At 43.2% G+C, this 14995-nt stretch overlaps 1 protein-coding gene across 5 annotated transcripts in view; it reads right to left on the bottom strand.

Annotated features, from left to right (window-relative positions):
• Window positions 1-14995, bottom strand: part of WASHC1 (WASH complex subunit 1) — a 41141-nt gene that overhangs the window by 17932 nt on the left and 8214 nt on the right. For 4 of the 5 annotated variants that reach the window (XM_069003722.1, XM_069003724.1, XM_069003721.1 and 1 more), the window contains exon 2: window positions 12084-12237. In XM_069003722.1, coding sequence (XP_068859823.1) covers window positions 12084-12232 — 149 coding nt within the window. In that variant the 5' untranslated portion in view covers window positions 12233-12237. Of the gene's footprint in view, window positions 1-12083; window positions 12263-14995 lie in introns of those variants that run through there. The other variant, XM_069003719.1, reaches the window with a different exon arrangement.

Here is a 14995-nt window from a genome sequence, read left to right as displayed (position 1 = left end):
AGTCTCCTCGGAGTCTTCTCCAAGCTAAACAACCCCAACTCTCTCAGCCTTTCCTCATAGGAGCGGTGGTGTAGTAACTGATACTAGTACTGTAACTAGTTGTAGTGGTTTGGTTCAAAATATCCATTACTTACTTATTTTCCTTCTGTGAGATAAGAATTAGGAGAAAGCAAAGCAGGCACAAAACTTAAAAGAATATAAAGAAGTTTATTAACACACCTAAAAGAAAGAAAAAAAAGTCAGACTAAACCTTCAGAACACTTCCCCCCACCTTTCTCCCTTCTCCCACTGACAACATAAAAAGACAACCCTTGAGATTTTTTTAGTCAGTTTACCACCTCTATAATAATCTCTTTTTTCAGTTCACTTAGGGAGAGGAGTCTCTCTTGCTCATGCTATGGAGACATCTCCACAAGAAACAGTTCTCTCATGGCTTCAATGTTGCAGCAAGACAACCACCTGGGATGTTCTCTGCTCACATGTGAAAATCCCTTCCCTCGACTTACAGCTTTCCCCACAACTGCTTTCAAGGGTCCAATCTTTAGCTAATGGGGTAGCATTTTAAGGATGAGCTGTTCAGAAGCAAAGGTTCTCTTCACCCATCTCTGGGAGCATCTTCATCTCTAGGAAGAGAGGTCTTCTTTTTCCCTGGGAGCAAGGGTCTTCCATCACTTTCATCTCTCTCTGTTCAAGTTTCTCATCAAATCACAGCTACTTCAACATTTGCTCATTTCAGCACAAGTACTTTTGCTCACAATTGCAGTTTGAACGCTCCACCCCCCCATGCTTTCATGAAATTACAATGGGTACTCTGATGTATCATAGTCCATCACCATAGCCTTACAAAGGAATTTCGGCTTATAGGTTTGAAGCATCTCCTCTTTCTCCTTCCTCAGGGCTTCAGCTCTTCCTTCTTCACTGACTTTGGTGTCCTTACGGTATTCTCTTCACGTGCCCTCACCCTTCCTTTTCTTTTGACTTGGGAGAGGATGTCTGCAGGCTTCATCTGTTCTGGAGAAATCTTACAGTACTAAAAAGGGTTAATCTCAGCCGGGCCTTGCAGCTGGAATTCGCTTATCGCTGTTGGTCACATGATCTTTGCCGGGCAGGGCAGCCTCAGATGAATTTTTGGCCGCACAAGGCGAGGGCCTGCACGGAGCAGGGCCGCGGGCGGGGCAGGGCCGCGGGCGGGGCAGGGCCGCGGGCGGGGCAGGGCCGCGGGCGGGGCAGGGCCGCGGGCGGGGCAGGGCCGCGGGCGGGGCAGGGCCGCGGGCGGGGCAGGGCCGCGGGCGGGGCAGGGCCGCGGGCGGGGCAGGGCCGCGGGCGGGGCAGGGCCGCGCGGCTCCGGGCTGGCTGTCTCCCGGCCGGCCCGGCCCGGCCCGCACTGAGGGGCTGCGCCGGGTGTCCAGCGAGCAGAAGCGGCTGAGATCTCAGCCAAGCCGCGCCGCGGGCCCCCAGTTACCTGTCCGAAAGCAAGAGAGAGCTTTCCCGGGGTTTGTTCGTTCTTAAATGCGGATCACAGAGGCGTGTCAAGCTTCTTAAGTGGCTTTAAAAAGTTGCCAGTATTCACACTAGCCAGTTGATTGGTTCTGTTGGGTCTAGAGGAAGCTGTAAGCAGCTCTTTGCAAAGAAACACTTCAGTGGCTGATGGAGCCCCTCCTTAACTAAAACCCCAAACTATGCTAAACCATGACACAGAAAAGTATTTTTACTAGAAAAGTTACTAGTAATGTATAGTAACGGGATTGTTATCTTTAGAGTCTCCACTCATCCTCGCAAAAATCTCGTATTTACCCACTGAAGATCAATCTTTTGTAGCAATAGCCTTAAGTGTTTCCAGTTTTGTTTTTCTTCTTTTTTTTAATCACTTGTTAAAGGAAGGCTAAATCCTGTTTGGACAGAATTTTACAAGACTGTCAAAAGTAAGGTTTTTTTCCATGTTGTTTGAAGTAATAGATCTTATTTGGCAGATAGCTTGAGAAGGTGTTTTGGCACCTTGTAACCTTAAATTAATCAACTGTGTGTACACAAACACTAGGTTTCTCCTTCTCACATCAAAGCTCCATTCTCAGACTAGCCAAAGATCCTCCTGCCGGTCCCCATTGAAAAGAAAATGTGTATCACTACAGAGTCACAGGAAACACAAGCAGTGGAGAAACATCCAGGTGACCCTGTGGTGAACTGTATCAGGCGGCAGGGAGAGCTAACACCTTTAAAAAGGTCTGAGATTCTTCTGGATCGCTGAGGGTACTGTGTCTGATTCTACATAGACATTATTTCTGTTACACAGCTCACTCTTAATTGACATTACGCTCCAGTTTCCTACTAGCAGTAGTCACAGGAGACAGATCAGCCTCAACTGAAATGTCTGATCTGTGCCCTCTCCCAGGTGGGACTGCAAGAGAAATTCATAAGCCACCAGCCAGAAATGCTGTTTCTCCTGACCTTCACCTGAAGGTAGCAACAGCAGGAAACGACCACTGACAAGTGGCCCTCCCAGCCCTTTTAGCCTGTGCCTCACTTGACCAAAAATACACCGCCATGATCATGTGGGAGGAGTGACCATTTGCAGAGCCTTCCTCTCCCCCAGCCAGGCAGTTAGGAAATTTCTCTTTATTCCTAGCTTTCCCCCATACCTTCCAAATGCTTTTAAATCAGTTTTCTTGACCAAGGTAAGGAGTACTCAGTTACACATGTGTAGCAAAAAACAATTAAGTGATCATCCCTGCAGGTCCTGCCCTGATGTAAGGCTGAACATATCAGGAAAGCTGAGCTCCCACTCCTTTATTGGGATGGAGGTTTTTTATACCATGACAACACACAGCACAAACACTGCTCCTAGTCTGTTGACCTCACCAAAACAAGCCATTGTCATCAAGAATAAGAATACTGAGCAAAACATGCCTGCCTCCAGAGCAGAAAATGATTCCTGGTGATAGGAGTTCACACTCTCATCGTACTCCAAGAAAAGTACTGCTTTTCTTTGCATTTAATCAAATATCCTTAGAACTTCATAGCTTTTCACCCAAAGATCTCAAAGCAATTTCCAAGTGTTAATTAAATCTCGGTTGCTTGTGAAACCAAGAGTGGAATAATTTGTCCCCTGGAACAAAGAAAACCTAGGGAAATTCACAGTACAGTCTCAGCAGATCCGATTTTCAGTCCATAATTCATTAACTTGAACAATTGTGCATTAATTCACAGGAATTAGCACATACCTTTCAGTAGTTGCCTAATTTTCCATTTTGCTGAGTTTAAGGCCACCTGTGCAAGTTCATCTGCCTTTTTCAGTGCCTTCCCACCACCAAATCCATCCCACTGCTGCTCTGCAGAAAAAACTACAGCCAGCAAGGACTGACACAAAACACTGACCATTCTCTCACCACCACCACTTCTTTCTTGGAATCCAAAATGTAGCCTTTACCCACACTTAGAACACATGTCTACAAGTAAAGGTTTTTGCATTGACTTGAAATTTTCTCCACTTCCAAGCAGCTGATGGCAATCACACGAAATTTTACTAGCAGATCACAAGTTGAACCCTACTTTTAATAACACATATCTAAAAGCTATCATTTACAAGCTAGTTCTTACTCTATAAAAACTGCTGTCCTGCACAATTGGACTTGAATATTCAGGAGAAGGAAAGCCTAACCAAGAAAAAGGACTTGCTTCCATAAAATGTCTGTTTCAAAGACAACTACACATCATCTCTTCTCAAAACGCTTACTTCCTTTCTGACTTTCATCACATAATAAGGATCTGCCTCTGTGGTCTTCCCTCACTGTGCTGACCTGCTGAAGTCGTAATCAGATACTTGGTAAATGACCAAACCAGCCTTTGAAGCATGACTTGGGGTGTCCAGATCACTTTGTTTTGCACTCAGTACTATGTTTCTGGTTATCATGTTTGTTGCAGTGATCCCTGTACTTTTCAACAGCTTACATCTCAGTGAAATTTCTTCTATTTCCTTGCACTCACTTCTTTTGCTCAGCAACGATCCTGTTCAGCATCCCATGAGGAGTAGCGTGGATTCCCAAGATTCATTCAAAATTTTATTACAATTAAACAAGTCCAACCACTTAAGATACACTTTCTCAGAAACACTTACCAGCCCTTTGCCAGTTACAAACCCTCCTCGCTAACAGCTTTTCCCTTTCTCACCCTTGCTTTCAGAGAGAACTTCTCTTAACGGATCCTCCTCTTTCAAAACAGGCCTTCTTCTCTTAAATGAAAGATATCTTCATATATTTTTTGCAAATGAATTTTTTTATTTCATAATACTTACTCTTCAGAAACAGAGGTTGTTTAGTGCTACTTCTTCATTTTCCTACAATCAATTGCAGTCGCTCAAATCTCAGAAGGCACCTCCTATGATATGCCCATCAACAAGCTAATTTGAGTGTGCTTCTTCAACAAATTAGAACAACTCTTTATGATACCTTATTCATCTAACACCTTTCCTGAGTGATTACAGCACTTTCTTACTTTCTTGAGGAATTTCTAGTTACTTTTCCCCTGAAAACTTCGGGCCACGAGCAGAGATGTTCCTAACAGCATCAAAAAGCAGATACCTCTCTGCTTGCACGGACAGCTGCTCTGTCATTTCAATGTAACAGTGTGAGGCATGTCAGTGATCAGACACCTTTAGAACTGGTCTAGACACATGATTTCATTTTTCCCATTGTCATTTTAGAAATTACCTTTCCCATGCACTAACTCACAAATAGTCATTGTTGGAAAGACTATCTTTACAGTAACACCAGAACAAATTCGTACAGTGTACCTTCTAAACTTCCTTCCCCACCCCAAAACTGCCAGACCTGTAAATTCATACACTTTAATAGCTTAACCACTTTCCCTGTGACATACACAGGAAAAGTTCTCATGATCAATGCTTTAACAGCAGCTAAACCCTTCATCCCAGCTAAAATTAAGCATGATGTGTAATGAAGGGCATGATTTTGGCTGTGTGGTTGGTTGTTCCCCATCCCCTAAATTGCCCATGTGCTAGAAAAAAAGAAAGAAAACCTTGCCTGATGCTCAGTTCTGAGCTTCTCACCCTTCCTTCCTCAAAAGGAAAGAAAACCACATGGAGTCTGAGTTCATTCTGGAACTAACAAAATCCAGGATGTCACTTTCAAAAGTATTGTTGAAGCAAAATCAAACTACCCAGTTACTGGGACAAAGCAACAGAGAGAACTGCACTGTGGAGACCATGAACTTCCTTGCTTCTTGGTACCGAGCTATTGGAATGTTATATATATATATATATATATAGGACTGTTATATATATGTCACAGATAATCAGAAAAGCTATTCCTACTGCACTACCACAGAGCAGAAGTGCAACAGCTTTACCTCCTCTTCTAAAAGGAATCTCTTGTTATGCCTCTTAGGCCCATCAAGCATGTTTTCAGATTCAGCTTTGCTGGTTGATCTAAAACAAGAGTCCCAGAAGTATATTAAAATGCAAATACCTGGTTTTATAATGCACACTAATCCAGAATAAGGATCATATTCTTAGATAAATTAAGAAAGGAATCCAATTCACCATGCTGTGCCAGGGAGAGGAGGGGATAAAAATTATTAATGGCACAGCATGGTGAATTCCTTCAATAAAATGTATGTCTGGAGGATTTAGAGAAGGGGATGAAAGTTTCTGGAGCCTGGGATAAAAATTTGGGATGGTAGAGTGTGTTAAAGAAAAACCCCAGGTGGGTAATTTAGGTTCTGGAGGATTTAGATGGAAGAAAACCAGAAACTCCTTCCTTAGCATCTACGAATGAGTCTACTGTCTCCAAAAGCACTGCTCTGACTCAACTGTCAGTTGCATTTATACCTAAACCCTTATAACCTTCCCCATTTGCAAAACCCAGCGACAGCACCACAGCAAGTCAGAAAGAAGCACCATGGAAAGGGAATTTAATCTGCCAGTCAAGTGTGAAGAACAGACCTTTGGCGCTGGTGCTCCTCCCCCAACTCTCCCCTCGGTGTGCACACTTCCCACTTCCATAGGAGAGAGCCTGTAATACACATTTCAAGCCACTCAGTGTTATTTTCTAGACAGTTTTCTCCATGCTGGATCCCTAATGGAAGTCATGCCTGTAAAACAAAATTATTTGTTTGAATCTCTCCCTCCAGGGCTGACTGAGTACACAAAAGTCATCCACAGGAACAGAAAATTACTCCAACACACGTGAGTCTCCAGTGTCTGAAGCTGGTTGGGAAGGTAGAGCTATCACTTCGTGTAATAAAAGAATAACATGGCAGTTGTGTCACAAATAGCGGGAGAATCCGACAATATTGCCAAAACTGTGGGCTAAGAAATAAGGGAACACTTCTGCTGTGAGGCACGCACTGATTTGTTGTTATGATCTGCCTCTCCTTGCCTATTTCCAGAGAGCCACAGCCCAGGGACTGAGGGGTAAAGGAACAACTCTCTGGATGGGGAAGTTCATAAGATCTTTGCCAAAACCCTTTTAATTAACAGAGACTTATTGCTGGACAAAATTAGCTCACAGGAACCTGAAGGCTGCTACTCAATATTGAATTTTCTCCAACAAGGAACAGAGTACAAACAAGAGACTTCCCCCTCAGGGTTAAAAAAAAGCACAAGCTAAAATAAATCTACAATTAATATGTACTGAAATTACCTTAGTTTCTCCTTACTGTTTGCCTTTCCTACTGCACATGCCATCTGTTTAGATCAAACTGTCTCATATTTCCACAAGATATTCCACTACCACTGTAAGAGTAGAAAGAACCTTCTCAAGAGCTCCTTAAAGTCTGAAATTGTTGTGTGCCTCCTTTTACTTAGCAGCTTTGAGACCAACTCCAGAAGTAGGAGAATACCTCTCCTGCAATTTTGCACAAATCAGATCAGGTCCCAGAAGATCTTAAGCTTAAGGATTTTGGCAGCATCCAGAAAGAGTTGCAACCTAGTCTCTTGCAGAACAGTCACTCCCCCTTTGCCTCTTAAGAGTGTAGGATGCCTGTTAGTGCCAACCTTCCAAGCATGCTGATCACACCCTCGTGTCACCTCCTAAAGTCTTCTTCCTACAGTCTGGGAACCTCTGAAGCTTGTCTTGGTTTGAAAGACAGGTGTCTGTTAAGGAAGGCAGGAGCCTCCCCTGGAATGGAAAAGGTAACCCCCTTCCCTCCAAATTATTATAATTTTGAAATTAAGGGGCTTTCAGGCAATTATATGAGAAATAGGAATAACAGTTCTTTACTAGTGTGTATAACAAGGCAATACTATGGAAACACTGGCCTAACCTGACAGAGTCAGGATACGACCCGACACCCTGCCGGGCAGGGTGGTGGCAGCAGTCCGATTAAGTGGTGGCTGCAGTCCTCTTGAGGTGAGAGACATGGTTCTGCTGAAGCAGTGATCTTGTAGAAGGGTCTGGTCTCCTCAGAAGGTCCAGTGGTGGTTATGTAGCTCTTGTCCTCTGGGAATCCAGTAGTTAAGGGCTGACTGCGGTGTTCCAAACCTCAGATTATATCCAGGTAGGAATGCTTGGTTCCTCCCCCTGGGTGGAGCATCTTACAATGGGATGATGTAATTTTATGAGGCCCATTAACAGGAGACAGCTTCCAGAGGGAGTTATCAGGGATGTGTCCCAGAAGAGATAAAAGAACCCCGCCCCACCTGCTTTTAACAGATGGTGATAGAATACATACTTTTGGTTACATCTTACTTGTAACCTAAGACAAAGCTACATCTTTACAAGCTGTCAAGTTAGCTTCCAGAGGATTATGGCAGCCATGACACATGAATGGTGCCTTCCAAAGGGTGCGCTACACTTAAAAGGAAAATAAATCCACATTACTTGGACATACATCTACAAGAATAACAACTATCTGCAGGCAAAATGTCTTCCCCATACTCCATTTCCTCATGTCTGCAGGACACTCCACTCACTCTTTACCTCGCTGCTTCTGCTTAATCTTCCTGGTAGCAAATGACTGCTCCCACAGCCTCTCATGAGAGGCATCTGAAACTAAACTAGACTCAGCATCCTCTTTCAGATGACCGCTGGGATAACTTCAAAGTGCCACGAGGCACTTTGTTGTTAAACAAGAGTCATAACACTCTCAAATTAACTGGAGAAAAATTGGTTCCCTTTGCTACAGTGCGTCTCTTGGTGTAAACTCACCTGCATGGTGAGCCATCACAGTGGACAGCTCTCCTCCTAGAAAGATCCAACCCTTGCAGCCAGCAGAGGAACCAACACCATGCAGTGTCCAAGCTCCAAGCTGCATTCCAGAGCTCCACTGCACAACAAACAGCACAGTACAGCTTGCAGCAAGACCCTTCTTGGTAAGTTTCCATTCCACAGGCCTCCTAAATTAAATACATTTACACTGATGTATTCAGTCCCTCACTTCCATTACCGATCATCATGACTAATCACAGTGATAAGTTTAAAACAAGGAGGGCTTTAAAACACCCAAATGCACCTCGTGATTAAGATTTTGTTCCTATTTTCAATTTCAGAACGACTCACATCTCAGCTCTGCTCCTGTCCTAAACATCCCTTAAGGCTCTGCTGCCCAGCCAGCTACTCCTTACCTTCCTTATCACAGCCTCACCAGATTTCTTCACCACCCCTAACAGCATTTCCACAGTGCTTTTGTTTTCCAGCTACAGTTCTCAGTTAAACTTTTGCTTAATATTAAAGACCTTTTCAAATATGTAATATGAAATTAGTTTGAATCCAACTGGGGAGGAAACAGGATACACCGGTTTAGCAAAATATTATTCCAGACAAGCAAAAGACACTGAATAAAGATTTTCAAAAATAACAACCAGAAATTCTTCTATAAACTCAAAAAAAAAGAAGTACAAGGATGAGAAATTTTGTACACTGGACAATTTGGGGCTGGATCACAAGCAAAGGAAACCAGGACCTTGATAACAACATTCCAATCCCAAGTATTTGATTTCTTTCTACTGCTGTAACACTCCATGAGATAACTTGCAAAAGCAATTTTCCACACATCTATTACAAAAAAGTGAACGCTTCAAATAGCAAACTGACAATATTAGAGATTATTAACATTTCCTGCCAACACAAACTCCTCAGAAACTGAGAAATCCCAAAGGACAAGCCTACCTAACTAGGGGGGCATATAAGGAAACCTAAACCCATCACCTATTTCAAGTACTTATCACAACAACATTCCTGTAAAATATTCCAAAGCACATGATTCCAACACAAGCTCCCACCCAGAAAATACTGGTAATGAGAGAACAAATAGATGAAAAACTACTGTTAACTGAGTGTTTAAACTGGTCATCCCACCTCCTGTGACCTGTATCAAAAACCCTCCTTAAAAGTTCCAGGAGTTAAATTCAAATAGGTATTATGTCAGATTGGCTATGTTAAGTAATGGTATGTATTAATATCTCAGTAACTACAGGCAGGGAATCTGATCTTTACTGCAGCTTCCACAACAGATTAATTACTTGGATTCAGTTAACACAAGCTTAAAACTTCCATTACTTCAAAACATAAATTTGAGAAGGACATGAAGCCTCCTGATCTCCTCACAGCACTGATATCAGCACCAAGAGGAGAGGACTTCCTGAGAGGAAGGCACTGCTGGACACTGGCCTAAGACATCAACCTGTATTGCCCAGCAGCCAAGAGCTGGGTAAAGTCAGGACAAAGTGTCAGGTGGTTCTCTGCTCCTGAGGGTTAGGAATATGATGGAGAGGGATGCTGAGCTGATGTATCCTGCTCGAAGGGATTCCTGATTGCAGTCCAGGCCTGCTCTCCAAGGCTGGGCCAAGTGGGGATCCTCTGGGTCTCAGCCGTAGTTTACCTGTGGTTTTGCACCTGCGCATCCCTTGATTGTCTATGAACTAATGAACTCTCCAGTGTCTCATTCACCAAGTATCTTGCCACAGTTAATAACAAGTAAGCTTCTTTGAGAATGATTGGAAAGAAGAGAGGCTGGCAGAGACTCGTCACATGGATTATTTCCCAAATTGCCCAAAAGGGGGGAAGAGGAGGAAAGCTCCTTGTATTTTCATCTAACTCCCTAAATGGAAAGGTATCTTTCTTGTGTCATCTTGACACATTCATTTTAAGAATTCATACTCAATTGTCATGTCAGCAACAACTCTGAGCAGAAACTTTGATTAGCTAAAATGGAAACAATGGAAATATTCCTTTTTTCATAGAGAGTAAGAGACACTTTCACTCCACCTTCAACAAAGCAGATTGGCTTGCCACTCTCAAAAGCACTGTACCAATCCAACTGTTCCCACAAAACAACCTCAGAACATCTGCATCTTTGTAGTACTGAAGTAATGAGTTTGACACACTCAGCCAAGTCTCCCACAGTGAACAAGTTTCCTCTCCATCAACACTGCAAGTTGCTATTTTGCAGATCAGAACAGTCAGCTCCTTCCTGGAAATGGAAGACAGAGCTGCCTTATCTCAGGCAAGGGAAGATAAAAGGTCACTCTTCACTAAGTGGCCAAGTTCTCACCTTGAGAGCTTTGCCCCTTGATTGACATGAAACAACCAAGGTCACGGAACTTCTCATCAGATGCCTGCATAATTACTAAATCGCTATTAATTATATCAGAGAGCCAAGACCTCAGCAGAAAGGCAAAGCAAACAAAGAAGCCAATGAAGCCTCCTCTGTTGTTGGAGAAAATTGGTAATTAAAAGTCATGAGTGCACCAAAGAGTGAGGGAACAGCATCACAGTCACTGTTCAGTACTCGGGAGTGACTTGCATACAAAGCAGCAGGCTTGTCTCCCTAGGGAAATTACAGGGTACTGTGTTAGACAGCAGTGAGGAGAGAAAAATAGGGAAATATAGAGACAGAGAAAGAGCAACTCCTGTATTACCAAGAGCTTTATTTGCCCCACAGAGAGGCCAACCTGCCAGCCAGGCCCAAGTTTGAGAGGTGCTTTCCACATGTTTACAGCAGCTCTAGAAAGCCTTCTCCCAGCCTTAGATCATGCTGTGTTCCCCTACTTTGAAGGGCACAAATGAAGGAGACCTTGTCTTCAACCTAATCCAGCCCACACACAGCCCTTGCCCAAACAAAGACTATTCCAGTGGAAAGCCTTTATTTCCCTCAATAACCTGAGCTCAGCCTTGGTGATTGCTCTTCACCCAAAGGCTGCCCTTCAAAGTAGCACTATCAGAAACCAGAGAACTTCAATCTACCCTTAAAAAAACCCTCCAAAACTCAAAAAAAGACAGAATGTCATGACCCTGCTCACACCATAATAAATTAAACTGGATAGTCATGGGACCTCCTGAAACCAAAGCATTTGCTTTTACTAATTAGGCTATGAGAAGATAAATGCTGATCTGTTTCCTTCCCAATGATACTACACACCATCTCAGAGCACTAAGATGTCAAAGATGGCACTGGATGGAAAAAGGTACCACGTTATCTACCATCATTTGCAAGCAAATACAAGAATCTCTCTGATCTGCTACATAGGCAGTCTTATGGATCCAATCCTAAACATGATCATATGCAACAGATGCCAAGTCTGGACCAAAACCTTGAAGAGATGGGCTTAGATGTATTATGATACTGTGGCAAGAAACACAGTCTCATGCACTCAGCCCTTCCAACCAAAAGGGAAGTGCAAAACACCAGAAGCCCAAAAAGAACAGTTTGTATGTTGCAGAGATCAGAACAAAGAGACATTTTCTACTTTGCTGCTTCAAGCACAATGACTCAAAAAAGACGTATCTTCAAGATACTCTAAATAACAAAGCCTCCCCTCTAATACATGAGCTAGAAGGAATAAAGGATAAGTGCAGCAGAAGCAGTAATGCAATTTGTGGAAGTCTGCCACTGAATAAAAAATTAATAACCAACAGTCTCTGGCTAACTGCAGCCATTTCATTATGCTTAACTTTGACAGACTCGAATCTAATAAACTCGCATTGAAGTGCATCTGGTCCTTTTTCATCCCTTCTCTGAACTTCCATTGCTTACCAACACAATGCCCTTTCACTGCTGCAACCTAATCACAGCACTCTGTTTTGTAATGCTGAATGCTGAGCACCCAACCCCTCAGGAGAGCACTTTACCTGTTGAAGATATCACCCGACACCTTTTGCAGATACTGAAGTGCATCTGCCACCTGCTGCACAGCCTCCTCCCTTCGTAGGTCCGGCTGGATCAGGGGCACTGAATATGTCTGCCCTTCCAAAAAGTGCTTCTGGGCTACTGTGGCCATTGTACCTAAAGGAAAGAACAAATAGGTCATTACAATAACACACTGCCATTTTATCACAGCAGTTATTCAGGGACTTCTACTTTCTGCTCCACTAATTATTTTAGGAAAGCATTTGCAACAGAATTGGTGAGCTGAGGAGAAAGGCACAAGTAGTAAGGTTGACATATTGGATTTTTAATAAATTCAAGGCAGCTACAGTGAGGTGGGAATCTCTTGCTTATCTGAATGTTTTTGGAAACCTTCATTTCATTTTAGCATGCTACTTAACAAATCTCTGCTCAGTACTGTGCTGAAAACAAAGACCAGAGTTAAAAGCAAGGTCAGTTCAGAGTGGCAACAAGACTCATCAGAAATCACCCTGTCCCCTCCTCCCTTTCCTCACATTCCATGTGTGCAGATATATTTCAGGTCATCCAACCCTATTAGCAAAAGGCAGCATTTCATCTTACACTTCTGGTCCAAGAAACACACCATCAGTCCCTTCTAAGAACAGAAGCCATGAAATTACAAGGCATGCATGTGCACATGCCCCCTTGCTCCAAGTAGGTTAATGAGAGTTCTTCCATTCTGAGACTCCCAGGAGCTGTTTGTTGCTTCTGGTGACTGGATTGTTCCTTAGTAACTATCTTGAAAGAAGCCTCCTTATCTTAGAATCCTTTCACATCTCAAGCCTAACCAGTCACTGAAATGTTTCAGTTGTGTGCAACACACACGAGAGCAGTATGCACACTTTTGGATACAGCTGGACCAGTACCACTGCTCTATAGCTCAGCCAGGAGACGATCACCCATCACTCGTGTTTCCATCCTGAGCCTTGCTCACCCCTCCCTCAGCAATTCCCAAAAAGTCTGCCTCTCATGTCTTTACTTACAAAAATAACAAAAAAGTTCCTGGGACATGGAAGAATATAAAGAGAAAAAAAATCCATTTCTCTGAGCACATTAGAAATTGCAAACTCACAAATACATTACTGTTAGGACATTCTGAAGAACTAACAGAGTAGAGTATCCATAAAGTTTTCTAACCCAAACTCTACTGCTAGGTCTACATAACTCCCTTCAAAGTTGTTTTCTCTGTGTCTCTTCCCATTCAGGCTGTAAAAACCACACAGTTTACAGGTGCTCATGACAGGGTTTCATCACACAGAGCTCTGTACCTCTGTATAAGAAAATATTCAGTAAGTTCAGGAGAAGCAAAACAAAGGAGGATCAAAAAACAAGGTATCAGAAACAGACAGGGATATCTCAGGATGTACCACATTCCCTCTGTGGTACTTGGAAGTCTGCAGGAGCTAGTCCAGAGGGCACTGCTGTGTGCAACCTGCATTCCTGGCTCTATGGCAGCACAGGCTGAGAATAACATAGAAACACAGCCCACACTGGAGAAATTCACAAGACAGGAGCCTAAAGAGATAGTCACAACATAAACCAACAGTTTAATATGTGAAAATTAGAGGGGTCTTCACATATTCTTTCAATTACCTATCTTGCTTCATAAAATAAAGAGATAACAGATTAGACTTGCCCGCAGCCATTTCTGTACATTTAAGAAACACAATCCATCCTCTCCAAATTTGTCCTTCAAGATGATACCACAGTAGGGTAGAAAAAGCTTTCTGTAAATGTGATGCGGCTGTTATTTAAGGGTATTCTTTTGGGATGGGGGGTTTGCTGTGTTGTTTTGGGGGTTTTTTTTGGTGGGGGTGTTTAGAAATGTATCATATGCGATGTAGAAGCCTTTCCACAGCTAACAAATTTGCAAGATCAAGCCCAGCCATTAGAGAGCTGGCTCTGCTGCCTGTCTAGGAAGCCTAGACCTATTCTATTTCATTTCATGCATCACTGGCAGCCAGACTCTGCATCTGAACTCTTTAGTGGCAATGTTTGCACACTGATTAGTCTTCTTGACTGGGCCTACTCAGCAGACAGGAAATTATTATTTAGAGCTGTAAAACATACAAGTTAATCTGAGAGAGTACAGCTAATTTTGAGACAGCAGTTTTTGATCTGCTGACCACAATCAAGCTTCAGTCCTTTTCCTTTCAAATCTACTACTTGACTGTCACCACGGAATAAAGCGAGCAGATAACACAGCAAGGACGCGGCTGTGAGTTACTCTGGCCCCAGCAGCAAAAGGAGTTTATGATCCTCCCTGCCACTGGCCACAACTCTGCTGTTGCATCAGTGCTGCTGATGTTTGAGATGCCTATTTTTAACTCAAATCAGTTCAATGACCCAATTTACTGCAGCCAGATAAACAGCTGTAATTGTCCAGTCATGAAGCATAGTAGGAAGCAGGGGCAAGAAGGAAACTTCTGAAACTTGCCTCACTATCAAAACCTGTGTAAAGGTAATCCTGAGAAACCCAAGCTTTTCACCTCTTGAGACCAAAGGAGACTATACAGCCCCAATATGATCTCTCAGATCTCCCACCAATCCTAATTCTCCTAGTGACCTTTCTAAAACCAAGCTCAGTTCAGCTGCTGACTGACAGATTTTCCCACTCGGGAGCAGTACTTCTCTAGCTTCCCCCAAACCATTTCTTTCCCTGCAGTCAGAAGCTACAGACTGTCCTTCAGGTCCCACTGCTGCCCTGCAAAGAGAGGAGCACCCAGGACTGGGCAAAGCAGGAAAATCCCTGGATGCTCCTGCTCACACTGTCACAGTTTTCTGTCAGTAAACTTCACCTTCACAGGTTCTCAATGAAGACACTCAAACGAGCTTCAGATTCTCACCTTTCCTAAGAAAACCACAGTGGAGAAAT

The sequence above is a fragment of the Aphelocoma coerulescens genome, chromosome 1A (genome assembly GCF_041296385.1).
Source record: "Aphelocoma coerulescens isolate FSJ_1873_10779 chromosome 1A, UR_Acoe_1.0, whole genome shotgun sequence".
NCBI classification, from domain to species: Eukaryota; Metazoa; Chordata; class Aves; order Passeriformes; family Corvidae; genus Aphelocoma; species Aphelocoma coerulescens.
This window is presented reverse-complemented; position numbering and strand designations above follow the sequence as displayed.